Source organism: Electrophorus electricus, chromosome 7 (genome assembly GCF_041902795.1).
Source record: "Electrophorus electricus isolate QZ-2024a chromosome 7, ASM4190279v1, whole genome shotgun sequence".
NCBI lineage: Eukaryota > Metazoa > Chordata > Actinopteri > Gymnotiformes > Gymnotidae > Electrophorus > Electrophorus electricus.
Genome location: NC_137503.1, coordinates 25,762,606 through 25,785,838, shown reverse-complemented (window position 1 = coordinate 25,785,838; position 23,233 = coordinate 25,762,606). Strand labels below are relative to the sequence as shown.

The following is a 23,233-nucleotide window of genomic DNA, read 5'->3' as shown; positions in this document are numbered from 1 at the left end:
GGCCATGGGAACGCTGGGCGGGATTACGTAGAGACTGTTTTGGTTTTTAGATCAGCTGGAGAACAAGCGTAAAAGATAGGTGGCGCGGCGCATTGACCTGACTGGGTGCATTTGCTGCATGCCGACATCGATAACGTTAAATAGCATAATACAGTACCATGTTACAGTAGCTTCGTCGAAGCTTACTACATTAAATGATGTGGCTGTACTGTAATCTTGTGAATTAAACTTTACACAGAGGCAGAAGACAGCTCAGACGTCTCTTCCGGAAATACGTTATGTGGCCAGTGTTGCCATTCAGGTGAAAACCCTCGTTTAATGCGGTGTTTAATTTCTCATACATGGTGACGCGAAAGCAGAAACTTGGCTTACATCAGAGAACAACAACAACAATAATAATATGATCTATTTGAATGAATCAGTCCTAGTACTTAGATCCAGTTAATGAATCAGCAACAGGAGTGTGTCTGTCTAACTGTTCAGTTTTGGTTTTCCATAACACTAAACCTAAATTAATATTAAACATCAGTTTAAACCTGAAGTAGCTGAGAATGTTGATTGATGTGGTATTGTACTTATTATAGGGAACATTTATTTTTAAATACAAACTTTTTTTTATAAGCAAATGGAATTGAACTTGTACTTTCAAAGCATTAAGAAATTATAGTAATCAATTGTAATTGCTATCCTTTTATGATTCATTTAGGGTTGAGTGGTTTTCTTTATGTGGTTATATCTCACAAACATAAATGAACATTTGGGAGAAAACAAAGATAAATAATAATAATCAACTGTTGTCTAAAAGTAGTCAAATCACACATACAGACAAATACACATAATTTTGACCAAACTGACAAATTAAAAGGTAGTATATCTGTTCCCATTAAGGTAGGTCTATAGGTTCAAAAAAGGTCTGGGTTAGGACTTTTGTATGAGGACTTTTCTCTGCACTGTTGTCTAGGTGGTGGAATTAACTTAGTTCCTAGAGGGTACATATTTGATATTTTTAGCATTTCACAGAAGCTCTAATACAGAACAATTTACCTTAATCAATATCACAGTATGTGTGCTCTTTGGGAATCAAACCCATGATCTTGGTAATGCCAGCACCTTGCTCTACCAGCTCTGTCAGGTGACAGCCTTTGTTAAAATTTTTAAAAAAAGTCTCAACCAAGTAAGTAGCATCATTCATCCCATTAACTGGATGATACAAAATAATAGCAGGACTTTTACATTTTGAAATCTTATGCATGAAACAAAGTTAAATATTTAGACAAGACAAGAGCGGAGTGCAGTGGGCAGCAGCAAATCTATTTCCAAATATAAATAACCCAATGACAACCTTTGGATGTTCTCCTTAAGGTGAGGAATTACAAGAATACAATGATATTCATAATAAAATGATTGTTAACGTCATAATACGCTTTAATAATAAAATAAGGACTACTTTTCATAAAGAAATAACAGGCTGTGTCAATCTCAAGTGAAGACACTTGTGATAAGCATGCTTCCTCAAATTTGACATCAGAAGTATGTGGTTGTTGGAAGTGGATTTAGTAAAATGATGGAATAACATGAACAGAATTGGATAAGACAAACACAGTGAGTAATGTAATGAAGTTCACATTTACATTAAAGTTATGTTTTATAACAAAACACATTTTACCTTGTATTATGACTTGTTGCACTGAGAAATAAATTTAATGGAGTTCATTCTGTAATGTCTCTATTAGTTTCCAGTTCATTTTTCCAGTAAGATTACAGAGTGTGACCAAACAAAATATTCACCAAACAAGATCCCAAACTGGAAATCCCTCCAAGATTCCTCAGATTACCAAATGCAACACAGTAGCAAATAAACAACAGAGAACAGAATGTACTCATCCAATAACAATTGAATTACAGAAACTTTGGGGTTAGACCTTAACATAAAACAGCCTGAATTTTTATGGAATGGACAGCAATGGCATCCACCTGTGGCCCCACGGTCCAAGCCGCTGTGCTGGGCAGATAACCAAGGTTGGGAAGAAGTATGTCCGTCTTCAAAATAAAAGCCCACGTCCCTGCCTAGACAAATAAAAGCCTCAAAAAGACTTTGCAGAGGAAGCTAGAAAACAAAAACAAACAAAACAATTTTCTCTTTGTTGCACTTTAATATTAAATTAAGAACACAAGAATGCATAGGCCTAAATAAATAAGTAAAAATAATAGTGGCCAATTAGCCTCAACAAAAGAGTTGTCATTTGTTTCATTCATTTTTAAAGTGCACTCATAGAACATTTACATTCATACTAATCTTATAAGTAAATTCAGTATAATCCTGAATTTGTATAGGCCTATTTTCCTAAGAAGTGATCATTTAACAGCTTTACTGATAAAAGACAAAACAAATCCGTTAACTGACCTATATTAATGAAGTTATTATGATTTTAAATCTTAATATTTAAAATAATAAATCAGATAGTAAATCAAAGAAAAAAAATAGTCCTTAAAAATCTCAAACGCTAGTGGTAGGCAACCTGGAAGAAGTTTATCAATAGAACACCAAAATTCAATATGAATTTTAAACTTCAGATATAAAAGCTCTCAAAAGTAAAATTTTATTTAACCAACAGTTCATCAAATGGCAAAACAGTCAGCCTGGTTAAATATTATTAAATATTATAGCTATATTTACTATAACTACAAAGCTTAGTTAGCATATAGTAGTTAACTAGTCTAACTAGGTCATTTGCAATCTTCACATAAAGTTATGCCCAATGTATGTGGTTAGCGTCATAAAAACAGCGTTAGTAAAGTTATAATTTGCCTTTATTTTTAATCAAAATTAACACTAAATATTTCTAGGAACGTGCTTTTTTAATCAACTGCTACTTGGCCGTTTACGACACACTTCCGCTTAGCAAAGTGGACTCGGTCACTCAAGGACATGATCTGTTGCCTCTACTTTTCGATTTGTTCATACATATTTGGCAACCTCGTGTCGATACGTTAAGAACAATTTAGTGATTCCGAAGGAAACTGCGGGGTCTAATACAACATGCTGATGCTATTCAGACCTCTAAATAAACTTTTAGCTAGATATTTTATCGCGAGGACGTATTCCGATTCTGGAGTCCGGCTGCGAATTCTACCTACCAGCTGTTTTTTTGATGAATCAGTTCAGATTAAAATGGTCGGCCTGGCTCCGCAACAGCGCGTCGAGCTCCAGTCTAAACACAGGGATGCCAAAGACGTGGTGTTTAGGGCTTCTGCCACCTACCAGGCAGACGGGAACGGAGAAATTGACGTAGTGCGGCATTCTTCCATAGGCGGTACTTACACAGGTGTTGAGCCGATGGGATTATTTTGGTCTATGCAGCCAGAGGTTCCCCACAAAAACCTGACGATTATAGACGCCTCAAAACCCATTTCGGTTGAAATACAGGCTTCCAGCGGTGGCGAAATCCTCGCCAAAGAGACAAACGAAAGGGTTTTGCTAGCTGAGGGTGTGCGAAGAGTTCCTATACGGGGTGGCAGGTTAAAGGGAACCCTTTTCGTACCCCCTGGTAAGTAGGCTAGCTAGCTAGCTAGTTAACTTTCAGTTCTGTCAGCTTTATTTGGAATTTCTCCTGTTAGCTTTTAAATTCTAGGCCTGCGAAAGGCATTTCAGACATTATATACTCATGGATTTTTTTCCAGTCCTCTGGAGTTTACTAAATATCAAATCCAAAATGTCAGTTACTTAAGTTATTTAAATCACTGGTGTGATACAAAATTAGAGACTTCTTGAGACTTTTACATCTCTGCTGTAGTACAATTCTCTTTTCAGTGTTTTGCCTAAAATCATATTGCCAAGTTTGCCTTGATTGTATTTTACAGAGAATGACAGTATTACATGTCTTTTGCAGGAGATGGCCCATTCCCTGGAATTATAATTCTGATTACTTTGGGAGGAATCGCATCTGAGCCACAAGCAGCTCTTCTGGCAAACAGGGGATTTGTGGTGTTGGCCCTGGCTATTTTTGGCTACCAGGATGCGAGGAAAAAGGTTGATGAGGTTCACCTGGAGTACTTTGAAGAAGCCATTGCATTCCTGCAGACGCAACCTAAGGTCAGCAGAATTAGGCATTTTAGTGACTTAAACTGATCCGTTTAAATGGACTGTTGCAAGCCTCACTCTTTCTATCTCTCCACAGGTGCAACAAACTGGAGTAGGCATATTGTCATTCTCAAAGAGTGGGGATCTAGCTCTATCAATGGCATCATTCTTGACCAATGTGAAAGCCACTGTCTGTATCAATGGTTGCAATGCCAATGTCTTGTTCCCACTCCACTACAAAGACATGGTCATCCCACCTCTTTTGGCCAATACTGCAAAGATAACCATAATGAAATCAGGAATTCTGGACATCCGAGATGCTGTTAAAGACCCCATGGAGAAGGAGAACCTTGCCACCGTCATCCCTATTGAGCGTGCAAGCAGCAAGTTTCTGTTCATAGTCTCAGAAGACGACAGGAACTGGAACAGTGTCTACTTTGCAGAGATGGCTTGTAGTAGGCTCAGAGCACATGGAAAGACAGACTATGAGATGGTGAGCTATCCAAAGGCAGGGCACTATGTGCAAGTGCCATACATGCCTCATTACCCCTCGGGGATCCATGCAGCGGTGGGTCAAGTGGTTGCTTTTGGAGGGGAGCCAAAGGTTCATGCACATGCAGAGGTGGATGCATGGGGTAGAATCCTGGAATTTTTCAAAAAATCACTTAAATAAATTCTGGAAAGTCAGGATGTAGTATTCTCCTAAAGAGTGTGCTTACAATCTGATACACTCGGTCCTGTCAGTCTCCATACTTTCTGATGCCAGTGAGGAAGACACACACCACATGGGATACACGCAATGAACGTGAGACAAACACATGATCAAAATATAAACACAAGTCATGTGCTTAGTCAATACAGGAGTCTACCAGCAGGGGAGCATCATGTCAATCTGGTTGGTTGCTAGCAGTTGCTTCCTTCAGCATTTGCATATTTAGCAATAGTGTGCTTGAATATTATGTGCTTATTTGTTCAGATTAAATTCATCTTTGGAAGATTGTTATATGCATGGAAAACATAGATTTGGTGTCATGGCAGGAGTAAGGCTATCATCAGTTGACTGAGCAAGCCCAATTTCTCCCATACTTGGCACTGTTCACACAAGTGGGGTTAAAGTAAGGGTTCTCTTTATCACTGCAAATGGAGTTTATTTTGCCCAGTTATAGGATTCAAATCTGTTCTGCTTAAGAACTATCATATTTGGAACTCAATGTCTTGTTAATAAACCTACATATTTTAGGTCTGTTTCAAAATATTTCTTTGTACAAAGGTGCAAATGGTAACATTTTATTTTAATAGTTTTTTCCTATTTTCAAAGAAAAGACTGAAGGACCACTTTTTCAGAGAGTAAATAAAGGGGCCCTATTATGGAAAACTGAATTTCACTTGCTTTATTGAAATAAAGAAATTATGTTTAATGTATAAATATGGTTAGTTTCAAAATCATTCACTCTCCCAGTCCATACATTCCACATATAAAATCTAAGTTGCATGAACATCCTGTTTTAAAATCACTGTTTCTCGAATGTCATGAGCACAAATCAAAAATCAAATCAAATATATATACACCCACCCACTCATATTGGAGTTCTCAGACATATTTCAGCTATGCTTTCTTTTTGAATGAGGGACAACATAGGCAGACAATCAGAAGAGCACATTTGTATTAAAAATGCAGTAACTGAAACATTCTGAGGGTTAAAGAAGATTGTAAAAAGGTTGCTAAAAATAAATTGTAGCTGTTTTTAAAACAAACACACACAAATGAACATCAAGGAAAATTATTAATGAAAACTGTAAGATATGGGCCCTTTAAATAAACACTAATGGACTAACTGATTTTATGCCACTTCAAAAAAAAAAAAAAAACAACAACTGCTGTGTACAAATTTCTATCTTACTGACTCCTGACTCTAGCAGCAAGTTAGCTTATTGGAAACTTTAGATGGCTATAGGGCTAGATGTACCTTCATTAAGGATAAATTTTGTTAGACTTGACAATAACACTTTTTTATAAGTTGTTCTAGATAAGAGCATCTGCCAAATTTCATAAATCCACATGTAAATCCACAAAATGATCCTGACAATATCTTACAACTACACCCATCCTTAAAAACGTTCTGTTGTCATCTGTTGTCATCCACCATGAAAAATGATTTAGCTGAAATGGTGGACTTAACACTTTGATATTCTTATTAATATTATTAATTTGTTGATATTTGTCATTTTGTAGTTGACACTTGGCTCACTTGGCTCATTACTTGATATGAAAGGTTGTGCTGAGAGCCAAAGGTCTTGACTGCTCTTTGTAAGCATTGATGATTTTTAAAAAAATATTTTAACAAAAATCACTATTTTTGAAAATTGGAAATTTACACCAAGTCTAATATGTCTTAACAGTCTTAACATGTCTAATATGTCCCACAACCTCAGTTTGAATTCGTTCCATATTTGTAGGTTTTTCTCCATTCACTATGTTTCTTCCCTACAATTTCCAACATGCCTCCAACATGTAGAACAGTGAATTCCACTTTACTTCTACTGACTTAATCATTAGGAAAATCCAATTATTTATGGAGGCATTTGAGTTTCTATGTGACTTCTCTGCCATGCAGGGAAAATAAATACAGTGCTGCTGCATTTTCCAGGCGCTGAAGAACTCTTTTGACGCAATAACTTTGAAAAAAAAAAAAGTATTTCTAGTAGCAGTAAAAATAGAAGTGTTTCTTTGGCTCACTATTCTACCTTTAAAAAACCTTGTGAGGTTATGGATGAAGCAGTGATTCCCAGGAGGTGTGCTAATTGGACATGGTCCTAGGGACATTTTATTGCATATTTCAGTGAGTGCATCAGTACCTGTTGTGGCTGAGATAGAGCTTGTGGTTGGTGCAATGACTAATGGGAAAGAAGCATGCATGCAAAACTAGAGCTTGGTGGTGATGTATGAAGCTGATTTTGAAGTGAGCTGACTTGCTGCATGCAGTTGTGTTTTTGAGATTCCTTCATCATCTATCAAGGATTTTACACCTTATGTCTAAGAAGGTGCTTGCAATGAGACTATGAAAGGTAAATCCCATGCAGTCTGTTTTTACACTGCAGTTGCAGCTCTATGGAAAGGAAGATACCTTCTTGTTGAATCCCTTGTGATACAGAAATACATTTTTTGGTTGACATTTCTCATGTTGCCTCTGCAGGAAGTCTCAGGGTCTCTGTGGTTAGGCAGATGACAGATACATTGACATCACCTATCTTCCCCATACCCCGTGACTCCCTGTTACAGCATGTGGACTACTCAGTTCTACTGAGTGAATAAAGTTATGCTATGACAACTTCAGAGGCTACAAAGGTGTTTAATATTAAACAAAAGCAATGTTTATGCATGAAGAGTCACGTAAAGACAATGAATGACTGTGACCACTCAGACAGGGAGGACTAAATAGATGAGGGCTATGAGCACAGGTGCCGCAAGGAAAGGTTAGCAAGGAACAGAGGCCCACTTGGAGAACAGAGGCCCACTCTGGCAAGCACAAGGAGACCCTGGCCACCAGGGTGGGGATAGCTGGAAACTTGGGTTCTGGTTTGGAATGATCTTTATTCCCACGGTGTCTACAGCATGGCCTTGACCTCCTTGGCTGGACCGCTCGCAGGAGGCAGCAGGCTGGAGCGTCTCTCCTCCGGCCATCCTCCTGCTTCCCCAGAGGCGCGATTCTCGCGTGGGGCAGACACGCCTATACCTGCCCAGTAGTGTTGCTACGTCTGCAGGAAAGCACGCAAACCTGTGCTCTCCCCAACCAGTGGTGTCTCTTCCAACAAACTGGTCCAGCCTATCTGCCAGATGATGTGAGCTCTGCTGTGAGCCTCTTCCTCTCCTGAGCCTGCTCGGTGTCATTGGGCAAGTCCATCCAAAACAGGGCTCCCTTAGCCAGCCCTCACTGCATCCTTGGTTGGGTCATACGTACTGCCACAATATGTGGTGTGGGGATAAAAGGCAAGGTGCAGGCACAAACCAAGGTATTTCATACGAAATTTAAGTAATGTACAAACATGAACAGTTTCATAAAGATAACAAACGACCATGACCACACAGACAGGGAGGACTAAACACACAAGGGGAATGAGATGCAATAAGGAACAAGTGGATGTATTTGGGAAAGGAACTGGCATGAGTAGAGGCAGAGCCAGGGAGAACAACAACGAACGCACACAGGCAGGTAGAAACATAAACAAAGAGCATGTGGTGGAGCAACGGCGCTAAACTGATAAACTGTAGTCTAAGCCAATCTGCTAGTGTAAAGTTATCTGTAGTGTGTTAGTTTTCAGCATTTAATGGCCGGATATGTTTCATGTAAGTTTTGTCATATAGGCTTCTATGATGCCTCATGAACACAAACAATATGATTGAATATGGTCAAGAAGCATTGTTACATTTTGGTTTTTCATATCTATATGTGTATTTTGTCAAGACTGCTGAGATATGAGTGTGCTTATCTACAAGTCCTCTTTTAGCAATGATTCCTGCTCTCCTGAGGTTGAGAATCCTCTTGAGAGGTCAGTTTGCATAAGCAGGACTCTTGAGGAAGCTGAGAAGACTTCCTTTACTGATTACCAGAGATGGAGCTTTGCCTCTCATTGAGCTACTACCAATTATCCACAATGACTTACATTCATATCGCAATGAATACTACCTAGAATCTTGAAGGTGATGTGAAGAATACATTGGTTATGTCAGCAGGAGTATAGAATCTGGTACACCACAATATCGGCTAACTGAAGAGTACTGTTAATCATGAAGAAAACCATTTGTCACTGTTCATGTCATGGGTATTGATAAGTCAAAGACTGCTGTAAAGGGAGAAACACACCAGCATAATGTTGGAGGGCTCACCACAAGATGCTGTCCAATGATAAACCTACTGTTTTGCTAAAACTACATAGAACAGCCTGTAGAGTTCTGGGAAAAATCTGGACAAACGAGGTAAATATGTACCACGTGATGGAAAAAGGGAGATGTGGAGGAAAGAAGGAACTGCTCATCTGTGAAATATGATGGAGGCGTGTTCATTCTGTGTCAGTTAGAGGAATCGACTCTTGATATGGCAGCTGACAGCAGCCGCATGGTGAATTACAGGAGCACATTAATTTTTCAAATACAATCACACATGGTCCAAATCTCATTGGGTGTTGCCTCGACTTGTAGCAGGACAATAAGCAAAACAAGCAGATCCCTGACAGATCTGTAGCTCATCTGTAGCTCACCATCTGTAGCTCATCGGTAGCTTCATTTCCCAGGGAGCACACAAATAATTGTCATGCTAGTAATATGTAAGGTGCTATGGATAACAGGATCTGCCAAAATACTGTAAATGTAAAGCAAACAAAAGGCTTTTGAAGCCCAAAATCAGATGGTTATCAGCTGTCCCCGCAATCACCTAATCTGGCAGTGAATATAGAAGAAATGGTGGATTGTTGGCTTCTTCAAGCTATTCTTTTTGTGTTTTTAATGGACCTTCTGCCTTTCATGTGAGCTGGAGTGCTTTTTTAGTCCCTAAAAACTATTTTATCCATTTGCTGTCTCTTCTGTGTGTTGATTCACTCTGCCACTACCAGTAGAACTGTCAAAGTAAATACTATACAATATATATCCTCAATAACAATAGAGGAAAGTAGGTTACTGGAGTGCATACTTAAGTAGTGTTTGCAAAGATCTCTTTTTGTTTAGAAATTGTAGTTGCACTACATTTTGAAAAAAACCCCCAACAACTTCATTCTCCACTGTTTCTACATCTTACAAATGCACATTTGCATTCTCTTTCAAAAATAAACAGAATAAATATAGTTTAAATCAGTTAGTAGTGGCTGAGTAGACTTATGCTGCAGTGCGAATGTAAATAAAAGCTTAAATGTAGCTCTGTGAAACTTCACATAAAAAGATTATTAACTCTAGTCGCAGAGGTCAGTGGTAACTGGTCAGCACCAGGGCCTCCTCTGTCTCTGAAGGAATTTAGGCACTCAATAAGGAATTTCTAAAGCCTGCAACATGTTCACCACATAGGCCATTCTCAGAAATATTCATTATTCCCGGCAGGTTGATTAATTCATTGAGTACAGTTTCCCTTTTCCCCAAAAGCCTATAGCAATTTGGACTTAATGCATGAGCTCATTTAGATATAACGTACTTTTTCAGTGCGAGCAATTATGTTTTTGTCTAGCATCGGCTTCCATGCGTGGATGTTGCTGCTCGTAGTGTTCCCCATGATACCTGGGCTGAAAAGGGTGTCATCTCTGACAGAGCTCCAACGAGGAGGCGTGGTTCGGTCTCGACTGCTTGGTTCTCATCAGTCCTCCTAAAGGCACCGTGTAGGCTACAAGTGATCCAGCGCTTTATGTGCAGAGGTTTGAGTACGTCTTTTCAATTTAGGTAAAACAGCACTTTCTACCGGAGCATGGTGCCTAGCTAATAGACACATATCTGGTATCCTGTTGCATTGCATCGTTCTAAATGGAAAGGTAGGATTTGAATTTTCAAGCCCCGTAAGCATTTGGCAGTTCAGTCTGAACTGATTGCAAATATTTAAATTTTTAAAAGAAACAAAACAGAGTAATAATTTTATGTATGGACAAAAGCATGCCGTTCGAGCGAAATTTGTCATTTAGCCGACATAAATGTTGCTAGCTTACACTTGGCTGCATATTTTGAATTATAGTTTTGCGTGTACTTTATAGTAGCGTAATATTTTAATATGGTTTTTTTTCAGGACGGGAAGTTGACTGGGGCAGCCGGCTATTAGAGCCCGATTGACACTCATATGCTTTAATGTTATCTGTTCCCATCAGTAGATACAAATATGATGCCCTAATGGTCTGATGCCATTGCCCCGACAAACAGCAAATGCTATTCTGCTGCTGTTGCATAGATCCAGATGTTTAGTGGGGAAATGGCATCGTAATATACATTCTAAGCAAACGGCAACATGCCACTTAAACACGGACATTTGATACACGTGAATCGAGGTTTTTCCATAACGTTACGCGCTTTCTCATATGTCGCCTGTCCCCCCATAAACTGGAGACTTGGTCTTTTAAATGTTCAGAAATATAATACCGCCTTGTTCTCCGTCAGTCCAACCGGTAATGTCTTTGATATAGATGTAGACGTCCACTAGGAGTGAATGAACATGGATGTGAGGGACTCGGACGGCTGGGGTTTTCTCGCCGATAACGTGACTCCAAATTCTACTGCTTCGAGTCTCTACCTTGATTTCCCAAACACGACGTCTGAAATGGGTCTGTGGGGTGATGCGAAGCAGGACGACACAGCACATGTGGAGAAGCTGCTCTACAGCCAGGAGAAAGCATACCGAGACTTCGCCATCAGCGTTCAAGTTTTCGTCCTCGTTGGTTCTCTCATAGGTGAGTCGGCATCCATGGAATTGATCATTGCTAATTGAGTAGGTTTATGCTTAACTATTACCAGGTTTTTGTACCCAAGTAAAAGTAATCAGTGCTGAATGGATAGACTACGTAATAACAAATCCAGTCGTTTATGCGCTTCTTATTACTGAAAAGTGGAAATGTGCGGATTAGGGGCTGCATAAATAGAAATGTTTTAAATATCAGACCTCATGAGATGGCCGTCGTATACAAGCACACGTTGGTTTCAGTTTTAATTACTGATGACAGCGTAATGCAGTCAGAACAGCATTTCAGTTCAATACTGACTTTTAGGTTAACAGCACGCTGCTTGCAGTGATGACCTTTCTTTCTGGTAGAGTCGACTTTTAAGCACTGAACTGAGGCCTTCTCTCAGAATTCATGCATAGACCATTTGTTAGTGTTCAAACAGTGATCTAATATTTTTTAACGAAGAAAAAATATAAGATTTACTTAATTTTGACAGGATTACAAAAATGAATGCACTTATCGTAGCATTTGATGGTTTACAGCGCACATAGCTTCCTAAGAAATGTTTAAGAACCCCATACATAAATACCAATAAACGTTTTATACAAGAAATGTGGTTTATGCACCTTAAAAGGTATTAAGCAAAAATAAATATTCTCTTTCTTGCTCCGATCTGGCTGCACTCACAGTCATACATCAGAGGAGAGTAAGCAGTTGGCGGTTGCAAACAATCAGTATGGTCTTCATGATGTTTGCTTAGTCTCGAATTAAGAATAATTTCTAAAGAATAACTATAAAAGTTTTTTGCCAGCAGCGATGGCTGGAAAGGTGATAAGAATTTACATAACGCCAAGGTCACACCTGCCATGGTTTAACCTCTTCTTGACTACAGGGCAGCCACAAATTATGGTGATAACCAACACTATGTTAATGCTGAACAGAAAGCAAGTCTGCTTGCTGGGTGACTGGACATGGACCTTGTGTGTTTAGCTGTAGAGCTGGAAACTGGTAATAAGTTCCTGCTGGCAATCAATTAAGCACCTACAGCATTGATCCCGTTCCTGGCTATTACTAATGGTCTGCTTTTTTGCTCGTTTTGCTTTAGCATTAGTCCTGTACTGGATAGTAGCGCTTTAGTTGGAGACTGATTTATACACACATTTGCGAGTAATTTGTTTAAAAGGTTCTGTTATAATGCTGTTCACATAAGTGTATTTCTGAAGTTCAGTTCAGCTGTTGCACAAAGTAGGAGTCACATGCCTGATTATCCAGTACAGCCTGAGTTGTGTGTACGCAGCTGATCCATCTGCACTGAATTAGTGTCCTTTCAGGCAGTTCAGGAAAGCAATTTCTTCTTTATTTTATGTGGTGTGACTGACAGTGCAGCTGTTTTATGAGGATCTGCCAGTTGATGTATAACCTGAGTTGTGTCCAATTCACTAGAAAAAAAAACCTCTTCACTCTCTACCAATGCTATTTTTCCAGATAGCGTTCAATGCACAGCAAAATTAAAAGCAAAATGTAAAATCTTTACTCCCTTTACAGATGAGTTCACAATGACCCTCAGCACCGTCATAGTGAATCCCCTGGGTTACCTCTTTCTGTCTTGGTTTAGTGGATCTTTGTCTCCATGTTCCTCCTTTGCCATGTGCTTTTGTTTGTTTTGGTTCTTGGCTCCTCCCCTGTTCTACTCCCCTGTCTTGCATCTCACCTGAATCGTGTCTGTACTCCTATCTGGTAATCGTTCCCAGGTGCTCATTCTTCGTCTCCCCCTGTGCTTTGTTGCGTTCTTTGGTTAGTGTTGTGTGTATGTGACCGTGTGTCTATTCCTTGTTGTGTCATTTGCCCTTCCTTTTGTTCCTCGAATCTTTTAGTCTTGTCAGCATCTTTATTTGGTAGCGTTTACATCCTGCTGCCCTCTGTCTTGTTACACGCACATGTTAGTCTTATTATGTGCTCCCTCACCATAACCATAGTTCCAGCAGAGCAAGAGGTGCACATATGTAAGATATGTGATTAAATAAGCTAAAATACCCAACACTATTCCATAAGGTAAGCAAGTCAGGGATATAGCTATTCGTTAGACGTGTATTTATTAGCTAGCTAGTTGTATAGCATGAAACATCTTTTAACATATTTTAACATCTCAACAATAAAATTGTTACTTTCTCAAGTGTAATGTCTTTTTATATAAGAGGCTGCCTCCCATTTGCTGAAATGCACGTGAAATGAGATCCTAAGAGCTTTAATGTTTAACATTTAGGCCTATAGTTTGCTGAGGTTGAAGCTAACAAAGTATTTTTCTCAGTAGTTAGCCAAAAGACCAATCTATGCTTCCTTCCCACAGATTTCCCTGTGTTTCAGATGTTGATCTGTGGATGGCAGTCCAGTGAAACTAGTCTTTTCTAGTTATAGTCTTTTTTGTACAACAGGCTAATATGTGTGAGAATTTGATAAACTGGGGTTTGAATCTAAACTGCTGCTTTAGAGCATAGTGCATCGTATACTTTTGGATTAAGAATACTGTCAGTGCCCCTATGTTGAGTAATTCTCTAGTACTTATTGTAGGATGTTGTTTGTTATTGCACGTATCGTGGTCTGAGAGCTTCTACATGTTTTGCACTTCAAGGCATCAGCATTGATCCCTGTATTTTAACAGTATTCTAGTTCAGTGGTACCTTGAACTCTAACCTACTGTACTGGCTAGGATACATTCTATGAGTAAATGACAAAGCACATTTGTAAGTTGCGCTTGATAAGAGCGACTTCCGTAAATGTAAATGAAAATGTAAATGTTGTGGGATGAAAGGTACAGGAAATATGATCACACGATGTCAGTGATGTGACTCACCACCCTTACACAGAACCTCTACTGTGTTTTATTTAATTATTGGGTGTTTTTTTATTGATTTATTTTTCCTGTTTTGCAAATAGCTCTTCCATATGGAAAATCCCCAGTTTGGTAAATATTAGTGAAGAAAGGGGTGGTGGAGATACAAGGTCTATGAGGCATTTTGCATAAAAAGAAGCCACTATAACCGACAGTATATAGGTTGTATTTGTAGCTGAAAACCCACAAAATGGTTGTGGGTGGATGGGGACACTGCAGACTCTAGGAGGAGTAGAGTGAGACCAGGTGCTGTGAACAGGCCATAAGACCCTTCAGGGGAGGAGAGTCTCAGGGTGTGGGGGACGAGGGGAGGGGGAGGTAGGCATGCAGTGGGAAAGGGGGACACTATTGTAGAGGAGCTGTCACTTTTGTGCTCTGCTCACCTCATTCCCCTCAACTTCAGGGTCTGCTTAGAAGGCAAATAGATTTGATGAAATTGTGACATTAGTGTGAAGGTGACATCAACATGAATTGCATGCTTTACACAACCCCCCCCCTCCACACACACACACACACACACACACAGACACAAACCCTCCCCCCAAAATGAACAAACAAAATTACATAAGGCTAACAGGTAATCAGACAACAAATGAAAGTATTGAGATGAATTGGTTGAAGGGTTTGGAAACTAGTAGTTTGCTGTCTGTACCAAATGAACCTGATAAACAGGAAGCATAAACAGGATAAACAAGAACATGTTCTCTGGCATTTGCCTTGAAATGATGTGGATGCATACCTCGCGTGACAGCTCCCGGCAGTAGTATGCTGTAAATAGGGTTCACCTTGACTCTAGGAGCATTCAGGGCTGGGGGATGGTCTTGTGCTTATGAGTGTGTGCATGTTTGTGCGGATGTATGTAGGAAGAAATACCATCCACAATCCACAGAAAACCCATGCAATTGTCTCACAGTGTCTGACTAAAATAATCTCTAAAAAACAGGTTAAACAGCCGACCACATATGGTGACTGCAACAGACTATTGTGTAGAAATCTACATCCTAACCAATTAGGGTCTGAGTTGGTGTGACACTTGCACGGCTAATTTGCTTTCTATTTATTGGACATCACCCACTTCTCTACTGTATACAAATGTTTGGAAAAAAATATGGGCGAGCCCACCTGGGTGCTGTCTCACCCCTCCCCTTTCCCCTGCAGGCAATGTGGCCATGCTGTGGTGCACCTGCCGCACCAGTGTTTTCAAGTCGGTCACCGGCCGCTTCCTGAAGAACCTGGCTTGCTCTGGCATCTGTGCGGGACTGGTGTGCGTGCCCTTCGACCTGCTGCTAAGCGCCAGTCCGCGCTGCTGCCCGTGGATGCGCACGCCCCTGCTCTGCAAGGCTCTCAAGTTCCTGCACAGGCTCTTCTGCTCTGCCACCATGCTGAGCTTCGCGGCCATCGCTCTGGACAGGTGCCAGGCCCGCGGCGCAGCCTGCCTGCTGTGTCCTGCCGATTCAATCGCTAGCTATCGCTTCCACAGAAACACACCTCAGCCACAGGCCTCTGGCAGTCCTCTGAATAATTCATTTTCTTGGGTCTTGAGGGAGTTTTTCTCCTGTCATGAGCTGCCAAGGTTTCTTCTACAACAAAATACACACACACAAACACACACACACACACACACAGAGCAAGAGAAAGGCAACAGCAGCAGTATGTAACAATTACATTTAGTCACTTAATTCTAGCACAATAAGCCAAATTCAGTTTCAGCTCTCAGGACATGCATGATGCACAGAAAGGCCTCTCTCTGCCTCCCTGAAGTTGCTGTCACACACCTAGAGGCTCTAACAAGCCAGCGCAACACAGGAGTGAACACAGGAGCGAGCCCTCTCAGCCAGACAGCAGGGCGGCGTGACTCTGACTGTGATGCTAGAAACGGGGCCGAAGGATGAGTAGCTCTTATAGACACAGAGCTTTGGGTCAACCTTTCCCGCTCTGAGCTGAGGATGCTCCAGGGTGGCCCTGCCGTGAAGCTCGGCTACAGAAGGGGTGTGGTCAGAGCAATCGCCTTTCATGTCTTAAATAGTGGGGCCTTATAAAATCCATTTTATTATTTCCAAAATTGAATTTAATTTTTTTTCCCCATTTTTGTTTTTTTCTGATTTTTTTTTTTCATTTGGAGTTTTAGGTTTTTAACAGTTTTTCCTTTAAGAAACTCCAACTAGAAAGTAAAGTTTGTGAGCTTGCCAAGGCCCTTTGTAACTAAAAACTGTGACTGTTAACTGACAATCAGTTTAGCTGTCATTATTAAGTGCATAACTTGTATTACAAACCGAGCATTTATAACAGCTTTGATACATCTACATTAAAAATTAAACAAGTTTTTACTATAGGCCTAAATTATTAACAAGTTACCAGGAGTATATTTTTACTCAGTTGCTTTAACACAAACCTCGGCAGAGGTCTAGAAGAGAATGAGCATACTATTTACCAGTATCTGGACATTTTCAAAGGAAAACTATGACAAAGTGTCTCAGAACAGATGCAGTTTTTTTTAATTAAACCATACAGGACAAATGCAGTTACTGAGTTAGCGACTGTCACCATGGGAGTACAGCTCCGGAAAAAAAGAGACCACTACAAAATGATCAGTTTCTCTAGTTTTACAATTGCTGGGTGTGTGTTTGACCAGGCTGAGCAATTTTGTTTTATTCTATAAACTACTGGCAACATTTCTTCCAAATTGCAAATAAAAATATTGCATTTTAGAGCATGTTTTTTATATATAAAAATGACTAATGGTCGAAATAACAAAACAGTTACAGAGATTTCAGACCACAAATAATGAAAAGAAAACATGCTCATATTCATTTATAAACAACACAGTACTAATATTTCAACTTGGGATGAGTCAAGAAATCAATATTTGGTGGAATAACCCTGATTTTTAATCACAGCTTTCATGCGTCTTGGCATGCTTTCCACCAGTCTTTCACATTGCTGTTGGGTAACTTTACACCACTTCTGGCACAGAAATTCCAGAAACTCGGCTTTGTTTGATGGCTTGTAATTATCCATCTTCCTCTTGATCACATGGGGTTTTCAATGGGGTTCAGATCTGGAGATTGGGCTGGCCATGATAGGGTCTTGATCTGGTGGTCCCCCATCCACACTTTGATTGGCCTGGCTGTGTGACATGGAGCATTGTCCTGTTGAAAAATACAATCATTATAGTTGGGGAACATTGTCAGAGCAGAAGGAAGCAAGTTTTCTTCCAGCACAGTTTTGTAAGTGGCTTAATTCATGTGTCCTTCGCAAAGACAAATCTGCCCGAATCCAGCCTTGCAGAAACACCCCCAGATCTCATATATATATATATATATATATATATATATATATATATATATATATATATATATATATATATATATATTCACTGCATGAATATTTTTCATTGTGTCCCTCTGCACGAGCACTACTGCCGTAAGTCACATCTGGTGTCGAAAATCCAGTGTGCCAAAGGAGTAGTGATATGCTACAGCATTTAGCAGATGCTCTTATCCAGAGCGACTTACAAAAGTGCTTTGTCATTTACTCATAGACTACATCCTAGCCAGTATAGTAGGTTAGAGTCCAATATACCAATGAACTAGAATACTGTAGAAATACAGGGATCAATGCTGATGCCTAGAAGTGCAGAATACATAAGCTCTATCTTAGATGATGATAAGTGCAATAAACAATAAATGCTAGAATTTGTTAGTCAATAGTGTAGTAAACAATACCCTAAAATAAGTGCTAGTTTGAGTTAGACAACATATGAGCAGGTTCAGCGGTCATTTAAATATTCCACGAATAGATGGCTTACGCTTAAGGCGTAAATCAGGTTTCAGTTTTTTCATCATTATTGGCATACCTGAAGTTAGCTATCTCTTCAACTATTTCATGCAACTAGCTAACCAACACACACCATGATGCCCGTGCACAAAGACAGAAGCGTGTTGGGATGTGCAGTGAGCGCAGCTGCTAAAAGAACAAATTTACCATTTCTGGATGATACAATTCCCCGCATTTCCATCTCATCTTATTCCACATTTCTGTTTTAACTAAAATCCTTTTTCTATGCCTTAATTCTGTGATTTTTGTTCACCACATCACGGAAATCATGCGGCCTTCAAATAGCCAGTGGAAGAGTTCACTTGCTAACTGAGGTTTTTTGTTTATTTGTAGGTACTACTCTGTGTTGTATCCACTTGAGAGAAAGATATCAGACGCCAAATCCAGAGATGTACTTGTATACATATGGGCACATGCGGTGGTGGCCAGCATCCCTGTGTTTGCCGTCACCAATGTGATGGACGTCTACGCTACGTCCAGCTGTTCAGAAGGCCACTCGCTGGGGCACCTCGTTTATATAGTTGTGTATAACATCACCACGGTGATCTTACCCCTGGCAGCTGTGTTCCTGGCCATGGCGCTGATCCGCCGGGCACTGAGTGCCAGCCAGAAGAAAAAGGTGATCATCGCAGCGTTGCGAACGCCCCAGAACAGCATCTCCATCCCGTACGTGTCGCAGCGAGAAGCTGAGCTGCACGCCACGCTCCTCTCCGTGGTGCTGGCCTTTGCACTCTGCAGCATCCCCTACGCCGCGCTGGTGGTGTACCGGGCGTGGCCTGGCGCCGCCGAGGCATCGCTGTGGTTGCAGCTGACCGCCGTCTGGCTGCCCAAGGTGTCGCTGCTCACCAACCCGCTGCTGTTCGTGACGGTGAACCGTTCGGCCCGCCACTGCCTGCTGGACGTGCTGGGCCGCCTGCAGCGGCGTTGCAGCCGGCGGAACGCGGTGGGCGCAGTCGGGCCGGCCGAGGCAGGCCCGCTGGCCGCCGAGGCAGCCGAGCGCTCGGGCAGCCAGCTGCTGGAGATGTTCAACATCGGGCAGCAGCAGATCTTCGGGCCAAACGAGGAGGAGGAAGAGGAGGAGGAGAACCAAATTCCCCTGGTGGCTTCGGCCACTTTTGCACACGAACGCAGCGGAGGGAGAGCAGTAGGGGCGGCAGGAGGTCAGCAGATGATAGGTAAGGGGGGCAAGGAAGCAGAGCTGCCCCTGACAAAACACTCCCCCATACAAGCCTGTGCCGCCTCGTCCTCGCAGGTGGCCCCCGCCACGCCCACGGACATCGAAGACGCCACCCAGTTTGGCTTCGGCCCATTCGAGCTGCCTCCTCAGTGGCTGCCCGAGACCAGAAACAGCAAGAAAAGACTCCTCCCTCCTCTGGGCAACACCCCAGAGGAGCTGATCCAGACCAAGCAGCCCAGAGGGCGGCCCGAGAGACGCATCAGCAGGAACAACAAAGTCAGCACCTTTCCCACTGTAGACCCGTGAAACCTGGACACGCCCACCAGCGTGACGGACTTTTGAAGGGGACCAAATCTGTCAAGGATGTCTTGAAAAATGAAAACAAATCTTACCCATTTTTAAAAAATAAGTTTATATCCTAATTTGTTAGAATTGATCTCTTCTTTGGCTCCAAAGTACCTGAAGAGAGAGTGGGAAGTGACCGTTTATAGAAAATGGTAGAAAGCATACAATTTGTCATATGGATTGTGTAGGGAAGTAAAATTGTTTTTGTAAATAAAACTGTGGTACAGCAATAACATTTTAAACATTCTAAAAACATTTTTGGGGGATCATGTTTTAACAAGTATACTTGGGAAACCAAAACTGTGTGTGTGTGTCACTGATTTACTTTCATCGAAGTTATTGTATAAAGATCCATGGCTATTGTACACTTATGGTCCAGAACCAGCTTGGAAAGGTGCATTTAGGGTGTGTTCAGACTTGGTAACTTTGGTTTAATTAAAAGGAACCCTGCTGCGGTTAGTGCGGTTCAACAGAGTCAGAGTGAACACGTCCTTGCAAACCAGATAAGTGGAACAAGTTCACCTGACTAGGTGGGTCTCAGTCCGTTTCTAAACGAATTCTGGTGCGGCTCGTTTGACGTATGATTACAATACGAACCAATGGCATCAAAATGAACCGGGATGTGATGTTATAAGATGTGGCACTAAAAGCGCCAAGACAGAACAGAGTGCATTTGAAAACTCAAAAAAAAAAAAAAAAAAAGTTTGGTACAGGCATCAGAAATCAGCCGTCTTCTCTGTGCAGCGTACCTTCTTCTGTATGTGCAGCGCAGGAATTTCTGGAGCTGTTTCAACTCTTTTATCCATTTCACTACCTCTCGCAGTGGTTCCAGATGGTAAAAATACCACCAGGTGTACACAACCCCAATAAGTGCATTAAGACCACAGACTGTATCATACCTGCATTATATGTAACTCTTTTAAAACTTATTTTGGTTCAATTGTAAATTTCTGAGTGTGAGAGCTAAGCAAACTGCAACTAAAATCTTACAATGTATCATTTTTGGATGGACTGAAGGAACTGGACTACAAGTCCAAACACTCCCAAGTTCTGTGTCAATCACTTTGTCAATCTGAACACACATGCCACCTGATTGAAGGCACAGGAGGCCGTAATGGGTTCAGTGCTCCTGTTTAAAACGCACTGCAGCAAGTTATTCTATATCCTTAAAAAATGGGCTGCAGAATATGCAATAAGCCAATAGAACATTCTCTAGAACATCTGAGATAAGGATGTTTATAGATCACAATGAAAAAAAAACTTGTCAGATGGCCCATTTTCAAATTACAGCCATCTCTGGTATCTGTATTTCAATGCCCAATATGGTGATCCAAACTGAACAACCAATATATTATGTGGACCTATTGCATAACTGGCTTGCCATTTCAGGCTCATGCTGTTCTTTCCTACACATCATGATTTATTTGACTGTAACTCGAGGCAATGAGGCAGCTGAGCTGAGGCAGGGAAAGGTGCAGGTGCTCTGGGGAAGTGCGTCATGCCTGGCCCTCCTCTTCTGAGGCCTCCTGACCCCACCCACATCAGGAGGCAAACTGTCTGCTGCAGTCAGGGGAGATGACGTGTCTTTTGGTGTGTAAAAATCTTTCCCTGCGATGACTTTCTGTGTGACAATCCGTATGAGCCTGATGCGGAGATGGTGGCGAAATGCTGAATTTACCGTGAATAGTGTTGAAAAGTGAGTTTACCCTGTCCGGTGTTGAACAGTTTTTTTTATAGTATTTATGCTCCACTTCTCACAGTACTAGTTCAGATGGGGGGGACTGTGTGCTAATGTATTTCCTTTAATGGCTCTATTGATGTGTTATATGAGGTCAATTACTGAGTTTCTGCAGGCAGAGTAAAAAAAAATGGTCTAGATTGCAGGTCACTGAAAGGAAGTGCAGTGTTCTCTGAGTGACTTGATCTCAGAGATATGTGATCAAAGGGCTCTCTTCAAATATCCATGGTGAAGGCCTCTGCATTGAGCCCAGTGCCGCTGCTTGCATCCACACAGCATCTCCCCAGGTGTTTCCTAGCAGCAGCCAGAAACCATAAAGTGGTTTTGTTGCCCGGATTCACTCCTGAGAGTTCAGCTATTTTGCCCGTGCGTAGTTAACCGGGCAGGCAGAGGGACGCCCTGCTCCCGTCTGTTATGAAGTAAACGGAGGTCGCGTTGCACGGTTGACGGTCAGCGTCACACGCAGAGGCTTCCATTCTGTGCAGCTCCTCTCAGTTAAATCGAAAGCCTTGACTTTGTTGCAGAGTTTGGTGAGCAGCTTGTGGAGAATCTAAACTACTGCCTTTACCTTCTGACTCTGCTGTCTGTTTACTTGAGAGAGAAAACTTGTTGAACAGTTCTAGGTAGTAAACAAAAATAACATTTTAATAACCTTTTATCAAAATACTCATCTTCTAATTATTAATTATTAATGTATGCTCAGATAAAATAAACACGTAAATAAAACAACTAATGAACTATACAACTAATAAATGACCTTAGATGAAGAGAAAGGTGAAAAGGGGTCGTGTTTTCATGCATTGGTGGCGTTAAGTCATTAGTATTCTTATGGATGTTCTAATGGAGTGTTGCCCTTGGATTTCAAAGTTCATACGTTTCTCTTAGTGCACCAGCCCACCGCTGCTGTTCCTGCCTGATCTGACTCCTGTTTAGATGCACTGATTAGTCACGCAAAGCTCTTTGAGAAAGAAAACATGTCGCTTACATTTCTGCCTTGGTCCCACTGGAGGGGTCTGTGTGTTTACTCATACTCTGATTCCTCACATCACCCCCGAATAGCTAGCTAAATTAAGTGACGTTTGAAAGCTGATTGAAATGTTTTGAAGAAGCGCACACGTGAGCTTGTTTTGCCTTGAGCCAGTGCTGTGCTGGCAACAAGTGGCACAGGCAGTGGTAGCTCAGCAGTGAAGTTACTTGACCAGTAATCAAAAGGTTGCCAGTTCAAACCCCACCACTGCTCAGCTGCCACTGTTGGGCCCTTGTGCAAGGCCCTTAACTCTCAGTTGCTCAAGTTGTATTCACTCATAATTATAAGTTCCTTTGGATAAGAGTACCATGTAAATATGTTCTGCCCTGTGTGAAGTCCTACCCTTCCTGAGATGTTTGGAGGTGGCTTTGGTATTAGGATGAGATTTATAAAATATTTGAGGACCCTGTTTTGTGAAAGCAAAGACTAGTGATTGTGGTCTCACTCTTAGTCTCCAAACTAGAGGCAAGAACTTGTTTAATTAGTGTGGTTGCTTGCCAACTGATGGCCTGGCTGTATCAAAGACAGTGCTTTGTATAATAGGTAAGTTAATTCAGAACGTTCACTGGCACTGTGATTACATTAAACTTCACCATGGCCTTTAAATATCCTGAATATACATATTATAGTTGATGCTTAATAGCATATTTCCCATTCCATATTTTCTAATTGTATTTTTTTAGCTACAGATAGTAGCATGTTGGAGAAGGAAGTGATGTCCAACAGTTAATTTAATT

The 23,233-nt window shown here is 41.1% G+C and overlaps 2 protein-coding genes across 3 annotated transcripts; both read left to right on the top strand.

Moving 5' to 3' along the window:
• The first annotated feature begins 2,908 nt into the window (after positions 1 to 2,908).
• Positions 2,909 to 5,507, top strand: acot20 (acyl-CoA thioesterase 20). The gene is made up of 3 exons (XM_026999710.3): positions 2,909 to 3,548; positions 3,891 to 4,093; positions 4,179 to 5,507. Exons 1-3 carry the CDS (start codon positions 3,041 to 3,043, stop codon positions 4,752 to 4,754), a joined length of 1,287 nt encoding a protein of 428 aa, XP_026855511.1. The 5' UTR covers positions 2,909 to 3,040; the 3' UTR covers positions 4,755 to 5,507.
• Positions 5,508 to 10,386: 4,879 nt separating this feature from the next.
• Positions 10,387 to 21,951, top strand: gpr176 (G protein-coupled receptor 176). 2 transcript variants are annotated; one of them, XM_035524307.2, is made up of 4 exons: positions 10,387 to 10,499; positions 11,228 to 11,491; positions 15,531 to 15,783; positions 18,543 to 21,951. In XM_035524307.2, the coding sequence occupies exons 2-4, from the start codon at positions 11,251 to 11,253 to the stop codon at positions 19,690 to 19,692; spliced, it is 1,644 nt and encodes a 547-aa protein (XP_035380200.1). In that variant the 5' UTR covers positions 10,387 to 10,499; positions 11,228 to 11,250; the 3' UTR covers positions 19,693 to 21,951. The 2 variants fall into 2 exon arrangements, with proteins under 2 accessions (XP_035380200.1, XP_026855228.2); XM_026999427.3 differs by having other exon boundaries at positions 10,389 to 10,588; positions 18,543 to 21,950.
• The last annotated feature ends 1,282 nt before the right edge of the window (positions 21,952 to 23,233 follow it).

Excerpts from the sequence above, each read along its gene's own strand:
- acot20 (XM_026999710.3), top strand. The coding sequence starts at position 3,041 with ATGCTGATGCTATTCAGACCTCTAAATAAACTTTTAGCTAGATATTTT. Across the intron at positions 3,549-3,890 it reads AACCCTTTTCGTACCCCCTG|GAGATGGCCCATTCCCTGGA; the intron begins GTAAGTAGGCTA and ends TGTCTTTTGCAG. Across the intron at positions 4,094-4,178 it reads TCCTGCAGACGCAACCTAAG|GTGCAACAAACTGGAGTAGG; the intron begins GTCAGCAGAATT and ends ATCTCTCCACAG.
- gpr176 (XM_035524307.2), top strand. The coding sequence starts at position 11,251 with ATGAACATGGATGTGAGGGACTCGGACGGCTGGGGTTTTCTCGCCGAT. Across the intron at positions 11,492-15,530 it reads CCTCGTTGGTTCTCTCATAG|GCAATGTGGCCATGCTGTGG; the intron begins GTGAGTCGGCAT and ends TTTCCCCTGCAG. Across the intron at positions 15,784-18,542 it reads GCGGCCATCGCTCTGGACAG|GTACTACTCTGTGTTGTATC; the intron begins GTGCCAGGCCCG and ends GTTTATTTGTAG.